The following is a 20,661-nucleotide window of genomic DNA, read 5'->3' on the forward strand; positions in this document are numbered from 1 at the left end:
GCTCTCTTGCACGGCTTCAGCCATGTCTGCAGCAAAGAATAAAGCAAAGTATTGGCCAAAGTATTTTTGTTGGCAGGGTTTTTTGTTTACTTTTTAACAGATAGCTCTGAAAACTTCTTTCTTGTTTCCTCTTTCTTAGCAGATTGCTTCCACTCCCAGGATACACAACACCAAACTTTCCATCATTATTATTATTATTATTAGCAGAGGATTCCCAGCTCTTCTCAGACACTAATTTCTATTTCAACAACATGTTTAAAACACTTACAGAGCTGATCCCAGTCATCAATGATGCTGCCACTATAATTGCATTCTCCAGTTATATAGTGAAGAACATCAGCTGGCACCTCCTGAAAGAAAGCCAGACAGTGATTTGAGCAGCAGCCTAGCAATTCTCTGGGCAGCATATCCCTATCACTGTAATTTACTTGGAAGTCATCCAGAATTCTCACTGGAAAGTTTAAAAGCTGTTAATTACTTCTGCTAGTTCATGCTTGAACCATTTGATCTGCAGGTCTTCAAATAACCATCCCTCAAGTCATCCAGCATTGCTGCTTTTGAAGAATAATAGCACCAAAAATTTCCATAGTAATGCAGCTAGAACTCCCCTGAGTACAAGTTTATGGAAAAATCTTCCATAGTTATCTCTACTTGCTTGGCATATTTATAAAAAATGTAAGCTGTAACAGGGCCATAGGTATGATCATAATTAATTTTTTTTATTTTTTTTTTTAGAAAATCAAACATGCTTAAAGTCTTGAGGTTGGGAGAAACTGGACTCCTCTTAGGTACATAGAAAAGAACAAATTATGAGTGATAACAGGTAAATTATTTACAGAAAGTCAAGGCCATACACTGAGAACTGGAATGAGGAAAATCAGTCAAAAAAAGTACCAAGAAATGTTTACTACATAGAAGTTACTATCTTTAAGGGAAGGAAAACAAAAAGCCTCCCTCCCTGGTAGAAAGTGTATCTGCTCCTAAGCTCTGGTCATAGGACATCCCCCTAAGAACCCACCTCCCTCCCCCTCCCCACGCTCTCCATCAGGAAGGAAACACACAATTCCATGAAGCTGCTTGAATCACTTGCCTATTAACCACGTTATTGCTTGAATTTGCCTCTTAACCACACTGATAACCAAAATAACTGCAGGCTGACAGTGGTTTGAAAATAACACACACCCCCACACCCACCCCTTCCTATAGTGGCTGCTTAGGAAGCTGGAGTGTGAAGAAGTGCCGTGTATTGCTAATAAATTCCAGAGTGGGCTTCTGCAAAATACACCTGACTCTGCAAACAGGGAAGGAAATGCTGTCTGCCAAACTTACACAAATAGATCAAGGTTCTCTTTAACCTGAAACAGTCTGGTATTCTCCCTGTCATTAAATAAATCACAGAGAGCCATTAATTGTCTTAGTGTGATACTTTACACCTCACAGTAACATCGCCAAGAACGGAATCGACAGTTCCTGCCTGGAGACGGGTTACAATTCCAATGAATAAGGCAGCTATAGAAAACAAATGCTGCTCTGTTCTGCATGGCAGAACTTCTGAATTGTAGTTTGAAAGCTTCTCACATCTACCAACCGTGGTACTCTAGCCACAGAATGAATGTGGTGACCACTAGTGCAAGCAGACCTTTGCTTCCAGTTCACTGTCCCCACTAAGCTGTGGCTGTGGCAGCACCCAGCCTGCACGGGTGCGTTCACACACGGTCCTACAAGATGCAAGCAGGAGCTGGTGACCCCTGTGAGCAGTTGCTGTACCTTGTGCTGGTCAAGGAAGGTGTGCAGCTGCTCTGCAGGTCAGTCACATTGGAGTTGTATGGAATGTTCCAACCCAATGGCCCAAAATTCCACCTTTTTTGCACTGGAGCGTGGAAAAAGCAGAGGTCTCACAGCAATGTCTTGAATGCAGCCTTAAAACCAAATGCAATACTTGTTAATAGTTCATGGCTGGTTAAACCATTTTTTTGTTGTTATTGTGTCCTGCCTGCACAGTGGTGCTGTCTTTGAGTCACTCAAAGCCCAGCATCTCCTGCTCTGGTCACTGACTGACAGTTTGTGAGTCAGGGGTAACTTCTTGAAGCACAAAGGCTTTCAGCAGGGTCATTAAATTGTCGTGAGCACCAGTTCTAAATATTCTCTTAAACCCTCAAAGGGATTTTACTTTTAAAGCTCTATATTCATTATATCTAATTAATATACATGACATGCAACTACGCATACGAGACCATGCACCTATGTGATGTTTTTTTACAGTACTCTGTTATAAAACATTGCTCAAACAATATTTTTGCTTTTTCTTTTCTCCTTATCAAGGTAGATTTATGGCCTTTACACAAAAGCATTGTGTAGGAACTTTTGGTTGGGTTTGGTTTGGTTTTCAGTTGAGACAGTTTAGCAAAATATACAACTTAATTAGGTGATCTACATTAGTTATAGGAAAATAATGTAAAATCATGTAAAATATGCTTGCAAATGGGCATCTAATTATAAAAATAGTGGGGAAGATTTTCCCCATCTTAATTTATTTTTTTTTAACTAGAGAGCTGTGTTATTGATGCCATTACCACAAATTTCAGTTGAAGAAGTAGGAGACTAGCAATAAAAGAAAAATTAAATTTACTGCACTGTTGCCAATTATCAAAACTGGTTTCCTTTGAGTGGAAGGCAACTGTTTAATTTGTGAGGGTTTTTTTCCCCCAGATCATACATACACAGTCATCAGGGTCTGCTTTAACTGAATCACAGAGTTGTGACATTACTAACAGGCTTTCTGCAGCTGTTGGAAGAGTCAGGATCGAACACTGAATATCAGATATTTAATGTATGATATAGTTTAAAATACAGTTTAAATCTTTCTTTTTGTGCCATTCCACTTCACTGAAACCTCTTACCTATCTTCCAGTGAAACATTCCAACCACACATCCATTTTAATCTGGAACTGTAAGATTCTGACAGTTGCAAAACACTCCTGAAAGCAATATGCTCTTGCTCTTGAAGGATGTAGACAATCTACTATAAAATGCAAGATGCCTTTGCAGTTTGGTGGCTGGAGACTTCAAGTATGTCTGTCATTCTCAACAGCATGGAACTCTGACAGAATAATAGTCAGGAAACGCAAGAAATACATCTTAACCAACACCAGCAACTTTCTAGTATTCTGACAGTACTCTGTTACATAAGAACTGATTTGGGCTGTTGGGGATTTTTTGTTTTTATTTGTTTTAAATGCTGTAATAACAACAGTCAAAGTGAAAAAAATCCATACTTCAGTTCTGCAATTCTGATGTGTAAATGTCACCCAGGATTCTGAGGTCCTACGCTACTATACATTTTTAATTAATATTACATTTAATGCATATTAGAAAAAAATTAGCATTTTCAGATAAGGTGGCTTACAATAAACATTGAAACCATTATAGTTTTTTTCTTTTTTGCATTTTATGTTTGAGATGACACAAACAAATCAAATAGTTCATGACTTCACAAGATTATAAAATATGCCAAAATTTTTAAACCTAAAATTTCCTTTAAACAATAGACAAATTATTCATTCCTGAAAAAAATCCCCTTGCATTATTTAGTGCCTTGTGTTAAAGAGAATCAGAGGATCAATTTTAGCATGTTTTTGGGCATTAAAAGCAGGTTTTTTAGCTTACTTTGGCATTTCAACTTTTACTTAAAGTTCTTTACTTCACACAAACATACACGTGTACACACACACACACACACAAATATCAACTATGTTAAAAAAGTCTGGAGATATTAAAATCCTTGATCAGCAGCAAACTACAGAAGGGCTGTCGTGGAGTCAGCACCAGAAGAAAGTGTAAATATCAGGAGTTGCACACCCCAGGCTTTGAATGATTAATTCTTGTACCATTTGTATCATCTAAAAGAAAAAGGAAAAACAGAATTAAATTGCCCTATTTTGGGTAACACATACTACTCTAAACATCTGAATATAAATTTCAAGGACAGTATCCCTGCATATAAAATTAGGTAACAAGTACACTCCCAGAGGAATCAATGATTTAGCATGTGTAAATCCAGGCAAAAAAGATGCTCTAATAGAGCTGAAATTAAAAGTCCTGTGCAAATGTTCCTTAATCTCATTTCTGTCACCACATTTGGACAGACTGACATGCTGGGTTATTTTCGGCACTTAGTCCATCTGTATTATGGAGAGGATTGAAATTTTTCAAGTCTCATAATGCAACACCTTTCAAAGGTGTTAAGATCTTGGCTTAGAAAGCTGCTGCATACAGCAGACTTGAACACACTGCTGTTTAAAATTCCTGCTGAAGTTAACTGGGCTCTGTACCAAAATAAGAGACAACTTATAAAAAGACAGATTAATACTTTCTTCCTGTAAACCCTTACAGAAGTAATTCTTCAAAATATTTTCATTGTTTCTGTCTCTGGACATACTCTAAAATATTTTAAAATAGAATAAAATATTTGAATATTATAAAAAACCACCTCCTCTTTAAAGAAATGCAATAGTGTTTACAAAGAGAATCCTAAGATTTCATGTCTAAAAATGAAGTCTAAGAAACACTAAAGGATTCAAATAGCAATGTTGATTCAACCCCTTTGGTCACAACAAGGATAATATTTTTTAAAATTTTATATGCAGAGTTGCTGTATTTGTAACTAGAATTTTTAACATGAAGGTTTTAACATTTCAGTTATAAAATCTGCAATTAGCACAGGTACTTTCAGAGAAAAAAAATACGTAGTGTGACCGAGTACACAGAATGTGACACAAGGGGAAAAGTTCCAGCAGCTTCATTTCTCTTGATTGCCCTGCTCATGAACTCACCTGTGTTTTTGCTTTCTTTAAAAACTTGCCCTGCTTTACAGGTGCAATGTGTCACCAATTAGTATAATGCCTTAAATCTGAGAGCAGGAGAGAGGCACTGGGCTCTGTTAACTGTGGGCTTTATAGATGGAGACGCTCTTGAAAGAGCTTAGTTCAGCTTCTAAGCTCTTAACTGATTTTAAGGAGATGTATGAGTATGAGAACCGTTTAAAAACCTTCACAAAGTGGCCTTTCCAAGAGAACTGCAAGTGCACTCCGGAGAATGTAAGTCTGAAAAATGGTTATTTTTCCTGTGCCTTATTGTTTATATACTGTACCTAAATGTGAAGTCGCTGTTAAGTATATTTATGTTCAAGAAGAGCCCACTAAACTTGATGAAGATGAAAAGTTAAATACTCCAACTTTGCTCTCTTTGCTCCTCAGAAATACTGTAGTAGGATGACTGGCTTTTCTGTGTTCAGTCCACTAGTCTAGCTGCAGAACTTACTATAGTTACTTTTTTTTGTTCTTCTCACTGAAAAGTTAATTTCTAGTATTATGTAGTCTTTCTGATTGCGAATTTCTATTCATGGCAAAGCAGCCTACATTAGACTGGAAAATTACACATCCAGCAGGAAGGATGAGGTACCAGAATGATGGCTACTTCAAATTCAAAAGTGGAAAATATATAAACTTTAGAAAGCTTAATGTTTATGTCCCTGCAGGCTTTGACTTGAGCATTAAAAAAAAAAAAAAAAAAATCTACCTGATTTCTAGGTGGGCACACATGTGAAACTTTCAAGCTGGATCTCAGATGAGTCATACTTCAAGAGTTATGTGAGAGGGTTTTGATAACTGAAACTTAATTTTTAGTGTTCTGACCAGACACGATTCTAAAGTGACAGGAAAACATAGAACTTCAAGATGCAGCATTTTACTCAGATAATTTATATATAAAGGTTCTCTATGTCCATGACATTTTTTTCTCTGAAAATATTCTTTCAAGTGCTAAGTATGGCAGATCTCATGCACTGCTACAGAAATACCTGCGTATTGTGGCATTTACTGGATGTTACCTGCTACAACAAAGCTATTCCAGTAGCCTGCAGATACCACAGTTATGCAGAAATCTTTTCACTACTTGTAGCCTATTCCTTGTTCCTTTACTAATTCCTTATTTACCTGCTTGCAGTCCTCACACTTAAAATTTCTTTTTCAGCCTGATCTGTGCTGATAGACATTGTGAGGAAAGATGTTGTTTGCAAGCTCTTCAGAACTAAGTCTGCTCATGTAAACACGAGCAAGTGTGGGGGATAAGGCTCTGAACTTCTAAACTGTCCCTTGCAGATGGCAAAGGCGGGATTCATCCACTGTCCAAATGTAAATGAACCAGATGTGGCCAAATGTTTCTTTTGCTTGTTAGAACTGGAAGGCTGGGAACAAAATGATAACCCGTGGTAAGCACAGATGCAAATATTTCTCAAAGTTCTTTGATGAAGTTCCCTTAGTCATTATAAAGTTACTAGTTTCTTCTATGACAACTTCCAGTAGGCTTCAGTTTTGTGAACTATCCTACTGAGTAACCTTGAAATAGTTCAACTAGCTTTTATCTGAGATCCACTCCATCTATTTCTTGTGTTTTCTGTATGATACCTTTTCTCCTGATAGACAGTAGAAATACTGAAGAGACCTCTCACTTCAGATTTATTCATCTCCTGAAATGTAACATTTTATGGGTTTAATATATGTTCTTATTCTGGGTTTATTTTGCAGGGAGGAACACAGCAAACGTCACGTCTGTGAGTTTTTATCTCTTCCTAAGAACTTTGAAGACCTGACAATGGAGGAGTACTACATGCTGGAGATGACACGGCTGAGAACATTCATTGTAAGTGTTAACCAAATAATCTTCATATAAGATTCAGAGCAAGAATGTAAACAAGAACTTCTGTCTCTAAGATTTCCAAGCATCAGCCTGGAGTGATGGTGTAAGGTTAGAACATGACTTTTACTGAAGTAATGATTTGAATGCTCTACTGGCTAAGAACTCTGCACCCAAACACTTCTCAGTGTATTCTAGTGTCTGGCTTTTGGATGCAAACCTGCTTCCTTTAGAAATGTTTTTCCAGCAACTTGTTACAGCAGAAAAAATTATATTGGGTGCAATAATCAATCCAGGAAGCTCAACCATGAGTGGCTCTGTCATCTTCAGAAGGGATGAGCAACACATGTGAAAAGTCAAAATTTGACCAGAGCATTGCTTCACATGTCTAGTTTTACATATAAATCAGACTAATTAATCTCTCAAACTTTAAAGCCCATCTCAAGTGTTTTACAGTTAACCAGTTTTACTCCTTCTTGCTTCTGGGGTTTCATGCCACAGTGTGTGAAAAAGCACACCAAACTCAGCTGCTCTGTTAATCAAGATCAGCTGATCTTTGATATGTGAGCCCTAGTCCTATGGATTTAAGAATGAAGTGACCCAAGCTCCCTGATGAGGTGCAGTGTGGGTTCTGCATCTTACTTCTTGGTGGGTTTGCACAAATAAGGTTTTTGCTTTGCTGATAATATTGTGTATTAAATATATACCTGGTGACTGTCGAGGTTAAGTATGGAAGGTGCTTATGCAACAGATTAAAATAGATAAGAATAGGATCACATGGTGCAGTGGAAGTGGATTGATAACTTAAAAGGTGGACTAAGAGTGAGACACTGTTATCCAGCCTGAACTGTGAATGATTATTTGGAGCAGTGTTTCAAGGTACAAAAACGCTCTTGGTCATAATATTACTTTATTTCTAAGTAGAGTATATAGAAAACTTGAAGTAGCAGCTTCAAGTGGGAAACTTTGTGCCCTAGAATCCTGGCACCAATAGCTTGGAGGGCAATCCACAAGGTTTGCCCTCTTGAAGCACTGATATCCTAATGTGTCCTGAGGAGTGAGATCGTGCCTCTTCACACAGAAGATCAAAGTTAAGCCTCCCTCCCTGGTATGGTGTAAAATACAGCTAAACAGTAGGGTCACATTTTACTTTAAAAAAAAAGGTACACTCTACATAGCCAGAAGTGGTCACTGAACTGAGCCTTACTGGCAAGGCTGGTGGAGGAGTTTCTGAATCATAACACATCTGCCAAACTGCTCTGCACCATTCCAACAGCCACAGGCAAAAGCAGACTTCTAAGTTAGAATTTGTAGCATTTTGAGGATCTAAGATTTGAATCTAGTTGAACCGGACAGTTAAATTGCTCAGTTGAAAGTCTCAATCTTTTGCTTTGCTTTAAGCGCAAAATCGGCAGGCGCGTAATAAACTCTTTCGAAGAAGAAGTCGCCACAACTAGGAAGCATCTTGTGGATTACTTTGTCTCCAAGCATCAGTACACACCACCACTGCCCCTGCCTCCCAGTGATGATCCGTCCACTCAGCACTCAGAAGGCTCATACTGCCAGTCAAAATAAGGCCGGGAAAAGTGAAGTGTCAAGTCCGACTCTGAAAGTTTCTCTTTTTGATTTGGTACAAACAGTCCTATCTTTAGCTGGGTATGAATATAAAGCTAAACAGTTGTGTGAGGAAGTGTGTATGTAGAGAATTCCCTTCATAGGCTCTCTGGATCAGAGGTCAAAGCTGTTTATACTGACTCCCATCTTTCATAATGTGCTTTGTTGTTATGCTTAGGTGTGGATTAACAGGAGTGCCACTAATCTGTGAATATATGGAAAATGTGTAAGCAAATACCTATATTGTGGTTTTTAGCAGACTGATTTTTTTTTTTTAATAAAGATTCAGAACTCTGAGTACCTCTTGTGATATCTGTTAAAGGCTTATACCAAGACACACTCAAATCAGAACAGTTCTGCTTCAAAACACTTCCCATAGAACAAAATGGGTCCCTCTGGTTTAAGCACCTGCTTTATCTACATTCCTGCTTACCCCACTACATTATCTTTCTAGATCAGACAAAATTGACACAGATAGTGACATCCAGCAAAAACAGCAGGTGTACTGAATAAGGGAAGACACGAGGTTTGTAAGGCAGTCACAAACGAGGAAGAACTCTGGGGATTTTGGTGTCTACACTGAAACTTAACAAAAGCTGAAGGCTTACTATTCTGTTTTTAAAAGATTTTTTTTTTGTTCTAATTTCAAACTCAGTGGGGTTTTTTTTGAAATCATATTAATTCTTATTTTCCTTTATGAGAGGCTATTGTAGAATGGTTGCAGACAACACAGTTGAAATACATACTTGCAAATACTTTTGGATTTTAAGATTAACAGACCTTTTTTAATAAGGTGAAAGTTTTGTAAATGGTTTGTCAGGTCCTGGGTGGTTAACAATAAGCATCCTTTGGAACTCCCCCAACTTGTCTTGCCACTCTGTAGGAAAATCTTAAATGTTGAGGATTTTAAAAACATTTCAATGTTCTTTAAAGCATTTATGAATTACCTGTAGTGAGAGTAAATTATCTTCTAACTTGACACCTCATTCCATGAAGTGTTTTCAGTTTCAGCAATGAGGCTGGCATGCTTAAATTTTTTTTTTAAACACTTTAATTATAGGTTTATCTAAGAAACTTCTCTTATAGCAGAAGAAGTTAGAGTAATTTTTAAGTCTTCAAACAATAGTAAGTCAAAGTTCTGCTCTATAAAGTGAAGAAATGTCATGGGGGAAACCTGAATAGGCATTTACCTCTCTCTTTCTGTTAGAACTGTATTCCAGTGTCAGTCTTTGATTATATGGTTATCATTGTAATATTAATGACAATCATATCTCAGTATTACATGGTAACTACATGTTGAGTTGCAGCTGAATGCAGAAAATGATGGCAGGAAATCAAGAATCAGAAAATTAAAGTCCAGCAATGCACCGGAGAACTTGGTTTGTAGATGGCCTGTGAACAATCCAGCTGTTACATTGTTATTGCAATTATCAGATTGGGAGCAGCAGTTGTTGTGGCATTATTAGCCTGCAGTACAGTCCCAGCTAGATATGCCTTTCTGGAATCTGGTGCTGCAGCTCTGCTGCTGAGCTTCTTGGATTCAAATCCAAAATGCTGCATTCTTTTCATATTAATATATGGAGGGAAAATAATAATAATGGCCAGTCTTCGCGAGCGAAGATCCGGGGAAGGTCTTTACACCTTCCAGCCTGCGCATTGGATTTTTTTTTTTAGGTGAGACACAGTGTGCACGGAACTGAGCCCACCCTTTAATCCTAAGGTTCATCTGCCGGGGCCAAGTGAACTTGGACGGTGGCAGCGAGGTCCTCAGGACATAGATGGATTGCCTTTAAGGGTTAACGAGCTCCATCTGCCCGGGGAGTGTCCCTGACCGGGAATCGAAGCCGGGTCTCGGCAGAGACAGGAGGGAAAATAGATACCTTTGAATTACATCTGTAACAGCTGTTGAAGAGTTTAGCTAAAAATTTTCAAGCTTTATAGTAAAACAGAGTGAGTCAGGAAGCACTGAGGAGTGAGTCAGGAAGCACTGAGGAGTGAATCAGGAAGCCCTGAGGAGTGAAGGTTGCACTGAAAACTCCCTTGAGTTGTGCCACTGTGCCGAAAACTCTGTGCTTCTCCATGAGAAGAGATGGATCAGTAGCTTTGGGATTAAGTCAGCCAGTGCTGAGGAGAACTACTCCAAGACATGCAATAGAACTTTAAATAAAATACATAGAATCCTTGAAGTAGGGAGTGGAAGTCAGGACTCCCCTCCTTTTGGAAGCAACTGTCTTACAAGAGAGAAGAATACGCATCTCAAATTCATTTGAAAACATTCATATTCATTATATGGCTGCTGTTGATGAAGTGGCTCAAGTAACACTGATTTGGTGCCCTCTCTCAGACATGCAAACATCCATGAAACTGCCCTTTATTTAAATTTGTGCATCACTCACAAGACAGGAAAAAGAGCTGCTTGCATATTACTGGAGAGAAACTATACCAAAAAAAAAAAAAAATTCAATTGTGAAAAAGGCATCTTCCCAAGACTTGTTAAGTAGCATTTCTGAAAATTCTAGTATAGCCATGTGTGAGTGGTAGTATTAAAGCTAGATGTGTAATGAAAATGCTTTCACATAACAAAAGGCACAGCAAATCTTCTACATCGTGAAGGTCTAGTCACTGTTCTTAGCTTCAGTGTTACTGTTTATTAGGGTCTTTATCAGGTAACTGATTACATGATTCTATAGATCTTATTGAATGCCACTTAAATGATGGACTTTCTATTAACTTCAGCTTGTCTGTGTGAATTTACACATAGCTATTGCACACATCTCTATTCTTTGCTTCTGAAAGTCAGCACCTTTCGCTTATTTTAGGTATTTCTTAAAACAAGCTATAATCCCAGTATGCATAATGAAGTAGTTGCCTCCCTCAAGCTCTTTCAAATGCCATAATTTGTCTGTTTATTTTCCAAGTGACTATTTCCCAAAGAAGAACTAAAGCCCTCAGCTTGCTTTTTTTGTAAATGCCCCAGGAAAGCTTTATCTTGGCTATTTGCCCATTTCCTGCAATCTGGTCAAGTAAGGAGCTAGAACTGCTTAGTTCCTTTAATGTGTCTCATTGTAGACTCATGAGTAATATTTCCAACCAAAAATCCATTCTATTCTCTCTGCATACTTTAAGCCCATTTCTTTAAACAGAAAGGATTTCTAAAGCCTTGATATTTACAGTGAATAAAACACACAATATTTTTTTAAAGGGTATAGGAAGTCTGGGGTCATTTGGCTCAGTATTGGTGATAAATTTTCATCATTTAAGTTAATAGTAACAAAAGTGGTTCGATAAATTAGAAAAAGCAGACAGTATTATCTGAGCATGCAAAGTGGTGTTATGGTCAGATGGTGCAAGTAGGAAAGAAGGGTAACTGTTTCGATTGATTTGTTCAAGAGGTATCTGCATGATGAACACTTTGCATATCAGGAAAGCTGAAGGGAGGGAATGTTATAAAATTTAGAAAGCAATTAATAGTAAGATTAAATATTCAGAAAGTGCCCGAATGAAGAGTAAAATTAATCCAAACATCTTAGATTTTAAGGAAATAGTGATGAAGTTCAATAAAGATGAAGTAAGTCATCAGTGACTGTATCAGGTCACTGTGAGAACAGGGAGTCACAGGTCTCCTGAATCCTATTCTAGTTTCTCTACATGGCAAAAACTGGGTTTTCTACACTTATCCAAGCAAGTAGCATGCTGCATAATAGAATACAAAGGCATCCTCAAAGCATGGTAAACAAATGTATGGACTGACAAAGGACAGTGGTTGCTTGAAATTCAGCAAATTTCACTATCACCTTTCCACTCCAGATTTTGTTGCCTTTTTTCCATCAATCCAATCCAGGTCATGACTTGCTATTCAGAATCCACCTGACAAACTAGCAATAATCTACTACTACACACCATTCATGTATGTAAGAACATACCATGTAAAAAGGCAGCACTTTCTTTTCACAGAGTCAGTATTTTCAGTGAGTTAATCAACTCATGAATGCAAGCAAACAGGACTGTTAACAAACCGAGCTGTCAGACACCAACTTCCACCCATCCTTCAGTCATGTAAAATCCTTGCGAATATTTGTGGAGCCTGGAAAATCTTCTATTTGACAAATTTCATCCCATGACTTTGGGGGAAGCCAAGGTGCATGGATTAAGAAACAGATTGTCCAAATCTGTGCCTCGAATCAACAGAAATTTCCATTCATTCTCATTAAAGTTGAAAATACTGCTCTCAGGACTAAATAAATAAAATCTAATGAGTTTAGTACATTATATAGTAAATCAGTGCATTTATCTGAATTCTTGCATTAGTTCAGAAAGCTTCTAAACGACTACTAAAAGAAAAAGAAATACCAGCCTATTAAATGTCTCATTCTTCTCTTTAAATTTCTTTAGTGGCTTGAATTTTTTAATCAAGTCCCTGGGAATGGGAGAACAGTGTCCCATGATTATTACTGTCAAGTCTTGAAAGAATTCACATCTGTGTATTCTCCAATATAAAAATTTCAGAAGTTTCTAAAATTATAAATCTTTCCATCTTACACCAAAAGAAACAACTCCAAGCAACTGTAAGTACTGTTTTGGTTTAAATGATGTTAAGAAAAAAAAAATGTTTAGAAAAATTATCATCTTAGCTCAGTTTTGCCATACCTGTTTGTTGTATATTCATTTTATTCTACAGAATCTTTTTCAACATTTATAATTGCTTATTAAAATAAAACAGAAAAAAATTAAGCAGAAGATATATATATAAGTAAATATATAAACTTATTTTTCTATTCTTATCCTGCATGTTTCTATTTTGAGAGTGTGTATGTTTCATTTGATATATGTTATATCAAACTGCAAATTATTTTAAATTACTGACCAATCTTACATATTTCAGGAGATCCACTGTGAGACAGAAAGAGAAGAGCTGCTTGTCCTCAAAGAGGGAACAACAGACATTGACATAAAGCGAGTAGGTAAAATGGTCCTTGAGAATCTTCAGCCTACAGGTGTCAGAAAAAGAACAACGTTCCATTAATATCACTTTAAAGAGTGTGCACTCTGGAGACCTATTATGAATCATTTCGATCTCCTCTGTCCTGATAAACTCTCTGGTCAGTTACCCCAAAGCAATCATTAAGTGCATGTTCCATTTTGTGAGCAAAGTAACGTGAAAAAAGCCATCTAAGTGCAGTTACATCTTAGCAGTACATGATTTTCAGAGGAAGTGAGGATTCCCTCTTGAGAGGGACAGAAAAGAGCAGCAATTTTTAAAATTCATTCTGAATACCAGGGCCAAAATCAAGAGTCCATCTCCAAAGGTTACCTGAAATATGTTTCCCACTCTACAGAGTATTTTTCTTAATACACTACAATACAAATATGTTCAAAGCAAGAGGCCATCTATTTTTTTATAAAGGTTTAAGTTTGAATACGTTGAATACCTCAGTAAAAATAAGGAAAAGTCCATTTGGGTGATTAGAAATGCAGTGTAAGAATTTGCACAACTACTTCAAATACTTTTTTCAAGGTAGGACCAAAGATGTGGAGAAGTGTTATGGCTTTTTCCGAGTAACCAAAGTCACCAATCCCTTGGCAGAGAGCTACTCAGAGGACTGTTCCTGTATTTCAGGCATGGTGATCATTCTGAAACCTAAATGTGATTTATAATAGCTAAAAAGGGGAAAGCTTTTCACAGGAGATGGAGAACAAGAGCACGCTATGTTGTTTGATCTGTGTCTCCTTCTTAGACTTGTGTTCAATCTTATTTTTTTCTTCCATTCAACTAACAAGAAATAGATAATTTTCAATATATAAATACTCCTGGTTTTTTATTAGCATTAAGTCCTTTCAAAGTTACTAGTCAGTTAAATGGATATACATACTATTTATGCACAAAATACTGACACAAAGATGACTGTGGGACAAAATGTAAACTTTTTTCAAGTTACAGAAGTAACATGGTTTCCAGGAGACAAGAAAGCCTTAAAAAAAAACTATCAGCACAAAGCCTGTTGTAAAAAAAGTCTGACTATGAAAAGTCTGACTAGTGAAGATAGCCCAAGACAAAATGGGAATCATTAACTCACAGAGAATTTTCTGTGAGGCTGTGTGGGCAAAATCGTAAAGAGAGGCTTACACCAATCATTCCCTGGGAATGCGTATTGTCAGCTGGCATTCACGTCCTGTATCTTCATATTTCTGCTGACAGAAAGAGTCTGAATCAAAATGAGATGATTCTATTTATTGCTTACTTTAATTTAGGCACACAGGCATACAGGGTTTTTTTTTGAGATATAAAATAGTAAGATTAAAAGTCAAAGAGCTAAGTTTATAACACACAGATTGCCCGGTTGGTAAAAGCTACCTCAAATATGATACCACAATATTAAGATCTGACTTAAATGATTACTAGCAGTATCTTTCATTTAACAATTATGCTAAACTTGGATCCAGACCTTGCCCCAGACCCTAATAGACTACAGATAAAAAAGCTTATGTAGATTTTTGCATTTGAGGTGATTATTATATTAAGTCTTGTAAATATTGTCATAATAAAAGGTGACTAAATAGCATCAGAAGATCCAGATAGGGAAAGATTATAAAAATAATTAATTAAATTAATTCCTGACTATGTGAAAGAATGACAGTATTGCAAGGTGAAGTATTTGATGTAAGAAATGTCAACACTTTTAAGATGATACCAGTCATCCAGCAGGGTAAAAAAAAGCGTTGGCAAGGAATGAGGAATGAACAAATGCCAGAAACTCTTCCCTGGTTTTAGCCAAGGAACAATTTTAAAATTAAAACAGAGGAGTTGCACATTTCTTTTCAAAATTCGCACCTTAACAGATGTTTCAGGAAGAGAATGTGGATTTCCCAGCTTAGTTGTAATATGAAGTGGAATTCAGGAGCACACTCGATAGTGGGTTCTCCAAGGCAAATGTTCCTGACTGCTTAAATGTCTGAGTAAAAGTGGCCTTAGGATAGGGTCAAGTTCTTCTCCAGTATTTTCCAGTAGCACTTCAAAATAACATAAGAATTAGTAGGACTGTCTTAGCTTTTATATTGCTGATGTATTGCTCTTTACAAAACATGAATAATGTGTATTTACAGTGTGCAAACAATAAAAATACTAATTGAGCAATATCTAGAGGTAAGGAGAGTATTCAGGTGATTGAAAAATTAATCAAAGAAATGTACTTCTAATTTCTTTCTGTAATATGATATAAATTTGCAAGAAAGCAACAAAGATGCTATCACTGTTACTGCTGCCAATGGCTTAGAACTTAGTTTAGGGCTACCATCTTTAAAAAGCAAAATAACAGCTAACTAAATGCCAAAGAAATAATTTTGAGTGACTAAGTCTACTTCAGTTTTCATCATAAGCATATGAGAACGTCAAAATCAAGAAGGAAATAATGGAAAATAAACAAGTCATCTCTACTTATAGTCCAGTTAACCTTTGAAAAATAGGTTGAATTGTAACTATATGTTTCATTACTTTATTTCTCTTCGAAGATAATAAGAGTACTTGCAATAAAGATGCTGCAGAGAACATAAGAATCATTAATGGTCACAGCCTAGCAATCTGGTATTTATACTCTTGAAAAGAAAAAAAAATTACTTTCTAGAAATAATATTATTCTAACCTGAAAACAAAGAAATGGCAATTCTCATAAAGCAATTAAAAGATATAAATTAAACTGAGTATTATATTGTGCTAAGAAGTATCTTATAACCTGGGGAGAGGGCTTCATTTACTGTAGTACTCATTTCATTCAAAACAAGGGGAAAAAAAAAATCTGTTTTTCTCAACTGTAACGTTCATACTCACCAGTTTCATTTTTTAGCTAATTGTGCCCCCTCCAGGACCTTCTGTAATTTACACTTTCATTAGTCATTAACCCTCCAGGCTTGCCAGACTGCATCAGTTTTCCAGTGTTGTAATAAACTGAGGGTCACTGAGTTTGATTATATGCAAACTATTGGCTTTTTCCATGTCCTTTATTCATTTATTCTAAGGATCTGTCATCAGAGGCCATTTTCTTGCGTTGCTGAAGGGAAAAATACAAACTTTCAAAACTGAAATATAAGCTCTTCAAATGTTTACCTCACATTACTTCTTAAGGCAATATATTCCTTTTTGTCATTAGAACAAAACTGTGTCAGTGAGAAATCATAGTAAGCACATATTCAGTATAATCCTTGACGAATTTAAGAGGAGGTAGATGAATCTTAAAGTTCTTTGTTTACCAAAGCCAATCTTCCTCCTTCAAGGACTGCACCTAGAATAAGAGTTACTTCCTAGAGAGTTTAATCGCATTTAATTTTATAACACTTTCAAAATAAAAATATCACTCTTTAGGTTTTGAAACTTTGATCAGCTTTAACACAGTCATATGCATAAGTGAGCATTTTCAAGTGACAGCAAATGGAATTTTCCACTAATGAAAATGGATACTGTGGAAGAAAGACAGCACAAATCTAGGAGAGGAAGTTTTGGAAGAGAAATGTGCCATGAGTGGCAGCAGCCTGAGATTATACACAGGATACTACAGAGGTTCCTTCTCCGTTATGGATCAGAACCTGTACGTGGGAGTGACCACTCAGCAGCTGAAGGAGGATGGCTTTCTTCCCCCTTGTAGAATGATTTAGGAAAACAGGTCATCTGAAAGGGATCGTGCCCATCTTACCCACGATGGAAGAAGGCCTTCATGGGTACAATGCATTGAGAGATTCAGGAAATGCATTTGTAATCTACCAGGACAGCATGATATCAAAGCAGAGGTGAAGAAAGTTCAAGTGTGGGCTTTGTAAAGTTACAAATATTCTGAATCGTTTCATACACACAGATAAGACAACACAGTAGTTCCAGAGAAGCAAACAGAGCATTCAAAACCTGAGTGTCTGTCAGATGAGGCAGTAGCATCAGGAGTACTAGAAAAAAAATCTCACAGTAGGTAACAGTGTTCACCAATGGATCAGAAGCGTAATGAAAGAATTGCTTACTTTCCAGATGTTTCAATCACTTGTGAGGACCCAAAAGGGATATATAGCCAGGTGATTTTAAAGGTAAGATGATACAAGGCGATGCAGCAACTGCAAACTCTAACCTGAACATATTTATTAAACTTATGTGTTAAGCAGAGTCTAAACCAGACTATATATATATATGTAATTTTTCATAATAATTTTGCTTGTTCTTATTTTAAAACAGGAATTTAACATTTGAAAAGGCATCAGCTAAAACCTGCAGTGTTTCTTTCCCCAATTACTTCAAAGTGTCAGTCACATATTATTTTCAGCATATCCCACTTCAGCCACACTGTGTAACAGGCATGAAATACTTAAGATTGAATAATTATAGTTCTCTAATAACAGCCAAATGCACACAGCTTTCATCTCTACAAAATCCTTCTTCATTGATGGCAGTGCATAAGCAGTCCCTCTGTATGTTTGCAAATTATCCTTGGATTGCTCACTAATTCTGCTTTTTGGAAAAATTATTGTTACAAAAAGCTTGAGTTGCATTCTGTATGGTTCCTATAGTCCTAATATCTAGCCTTAAACTCATAACTATAGGCATAATATGTATCATCAGTTTGAGGTGGATTCTATCTCACATTTCAAAATTAAGAGCTTTCCTTATTTAATTTTAAAATGCTAATCATCCTTCCATTAGTTCAAAAAGAATTTTGATCAAAGCTTTATAAAAGTTAAATGGTAGGATGTACTGTGCAAGTGTTGAGTTCATTAACACTGTTTACTGTTTAGCCTGAGTGATTGAATTGTTAGTACAGTATTTACATGAAAAAAGTTACATATACAATCATAATCTCATCATATATCCTCTAACTTCAATAAGAGGTTTTGTTTCCAGACCTACAGTCAATGCTAATTTTGCATGTCAAATGAACATACATTGAGCTTCTTTAGCTAGGGCCTTATTTTTGTCTTACCTGTTTAATTTTGCACTTTGTCACCTACCCAGTTGCCAGAGCTGAAGTGTTATCCACACATCTCTACTTCCAAAGGTTAACCTGTAATATACAGTTTCAGTTATATGTGAAAACCTACCATTCACCCTACAGCAAAAGAGGTGTTGAGTCACAGAGCTATCCAACATCAGACTCCTCAAACTGGGAGGAGTTTGTAAAAAGTGGCTAAAAATAAAGATTCCTATTGCTAAGTTTGTGCAGCAGCACACTGTAAAATGATTCATAAATGGCAGGTACATCTTATCATAGACTTGATGACCATTAACCTGGTTATGGAAAAGAGTTATAAGAATACATTATGCAAAAAATAGAATGAACAGACCTGAAGGACATCACAAGAGGCAAAGCAGTTAAAGCAACACTGTTTCACGGTCAGTTCTGCCTCAGGTGTGCTAAGAACAAAAAAGAATAAAAGCTAGAAGTCAGTAGCAGTGCATTGGCAAGCACAGTGGACAGAACTGAGAGGTTCTTTGTTCATGGTTATAACAAACACAAGTCCAAACTAACATTTTAATGCTTATGCCTGGTCAAAAAGCGTAGCATTTTAAAAGTAAATAATGACAGGTCTTAATTTTGAAATATGAGATAAAATCTTCCTCAAGCCTCCAGGCTGGTGGCCAACAAAGCTGTCGGTGCCATCCGTATCTCAGTCATCAGTAGGAATATTAATCTCAGGCTAATTGCAACTGATCTGTGGGTATTTGTAGATGTAGAACATTAAGAAAGAGGTTCAGTTGCCATGCTGTACATTGTCAGACAAATCACTGATGTTTGCACTGATTGTGACATGGATATATACAAAAACATTTCTGACATCGGAGGTTATTGCAGGAAAGGAGGCCTACCTCACTTTTTCCTGTCGATGCAGTTTACAAGTACCTAGAATAAAACGCAACAAAAAGAGGAAGAAACTGGCATATGGTTGGGATCATCTTCTGTAAGAAAGGAGACTAGAAATTCTCTCTAATCGAGCTTTTAGCACCTCCCTTACACCTTAACAATACACATGGGTATTTTGTTGTTTTTTCGTTACTGTGCCCGAGTAAAATGACGATTCAGCTCATCTGTGTACAAACCAGCACTTCCAAAATGTCAGAGCTTTGCACACTTTATATGTTACAAGCCAGAATGTTTAAATCTCATAGCAGGTGGCAACATAAACTGGAAAACTATTTAAAGAGAAGTAATCAAGACATTATCTATAGATACTTCTTGTTGGCAGCTGATGTCAGCATATTTCTCTAAAAGCCTTTAGATTTTGAAAGGAGAATTATTTTCATATCTACTGATTACACATCAAGAATAGTGTTAAGAATTCTATTTCTGAAGGCATTTTAAGATGTCTTTTAACCTGCATCCAGGATGCAGTGTGTTCATTAAAACAAGACAAAAACAAAAAACCACAAACAAACAAACACACAAACAAAAAAAGGGAGTGGGAGGGTGCAGGGGGCAGGGGAAAGTATCATTATAGCAATCCATAGGAGTTAGAAAGAGGGAGTGAAATCTCAGATAAAAAAACTTTACATTAAAGATTTAAACATTACAGTAATTTAATAATGTTGGTCATTAAACTGGATATAGAGTAGAAAACTGTCGATTAAAAAATTACTTGTTGTTTTCTTGTTTGTTTTTACTTATGAGACAGTGATGCCACTGCCAATACAAACATGTCAGGAGGTAGTCCAGCAGTATTTCAAGCTCTGATCTCCACTCATTCTCCCAGGTTATTTGTTCAGGAAAAATCATCAGAACAATGAATGTCTTTTGTTTTACACAGCAATATCCACTCTCTAGTTTGCATCTAAGTAAGAAGAAAACAAATATTAAATGAAGTTCTGTCTATTCACAAAACTTTCAAACTAATAAAAATGTATTTTTCAAGCCCATTTCCCATAACAGTTGCTATATACAAAATCACAGTCTTTAAATGAAAAGAAACTCATCCTTCTGTATGAAATCTCTAAAAATGCCTTTGTGTATTATTTCTATAATTGAAATATAAGTTTATTTATTCAGAGCCTTGATGTGATTTTATTTCCCATTTCAACAGTAGTCTTCTATGCTATGAAATCAATGTAGGAGAAATGCATATGTTCTACTGGAAAAAAATATCTTCATTATTTAACCCTCAGGACACACATAATTTGCACTTGTCCAGACTTGACCAAATTTAACAACTTAACAAACATTTCAATAGCTTTTCGTAATTCTCTTTATCATATAACTCACTTCAGTTGTGTAGACTGGAGGTGTTGTATGATGTGTAATAATAATGAAGACACACACCTTGAAATGTGTAAACCAAGAAGCATATTTGACCAGGAAGAATGCTTCCAAAGAAGGAAAATTAATGGAAATAGCATGT

General features: G+C 36.5%; 1 protein-coding gene and 1 long non-coding RNA gene across 2 annotated transcripts; one reads left to right on the forward strand and one right to left on the reverse strand.

The window, feature by feature from the left end:
• Positions 1-739: 739 nt before the first annotated feature.
• LOC126652718 (baculoviral IAP repeat-containing protein 5.1-like) lies at positions 740-8,600 on the forward strand. Its single transcript, XM_050339800.1, has 4 exons — positions 740-823; positions 6,159-6,268; positions 6,585-6,699; positions 8,095-8,600. Exons 2-4 carry the CDS (start codon positions 6,159-6,161, stop codon positions 8,266-8,268), a joined length of 399 nt encoding a protein of 132 aa, XP_050195757.1. The 5' UTR covers positions 740-823; the 3' UTR covers positions 8,269-8,600.
• On the reverse strand, positions 3,749-15,888 carry LOC126652722 (uncharacterized). The gene is made up of 4 exons (XR_007632031.1): positions 15,137-15,888; positions 14,432-14,493; positions 13,172-13,295; positions 3,749-3,899 (listed from the first exon to the last, which is right to left on the reverse strand). It is a non-coding gene; the product is annotated as an uncharacterized LOC126652722 (long non-coding RNA).
• Positions 15,889-20,661: the final 4,773 nt, after the last annotated feature.

The sequence above is a fragment of the Myiozetetes cayanensis genome, unplaced genomic scaffold, assembly GCF_022539395.1.
Source record: "Myiozetetes cayanensis isolate MyiCay16 unplaced genomic scaffold, myiCay2020 scf9, whole genome shotgun sequence".
NCBI classification, from domain to species: Eukaryota; Metazoa; Chordata; class Aves; order Passeriformes; family Tyrannidae; genus Myiozetetes; species Myiozetetes cayanensis.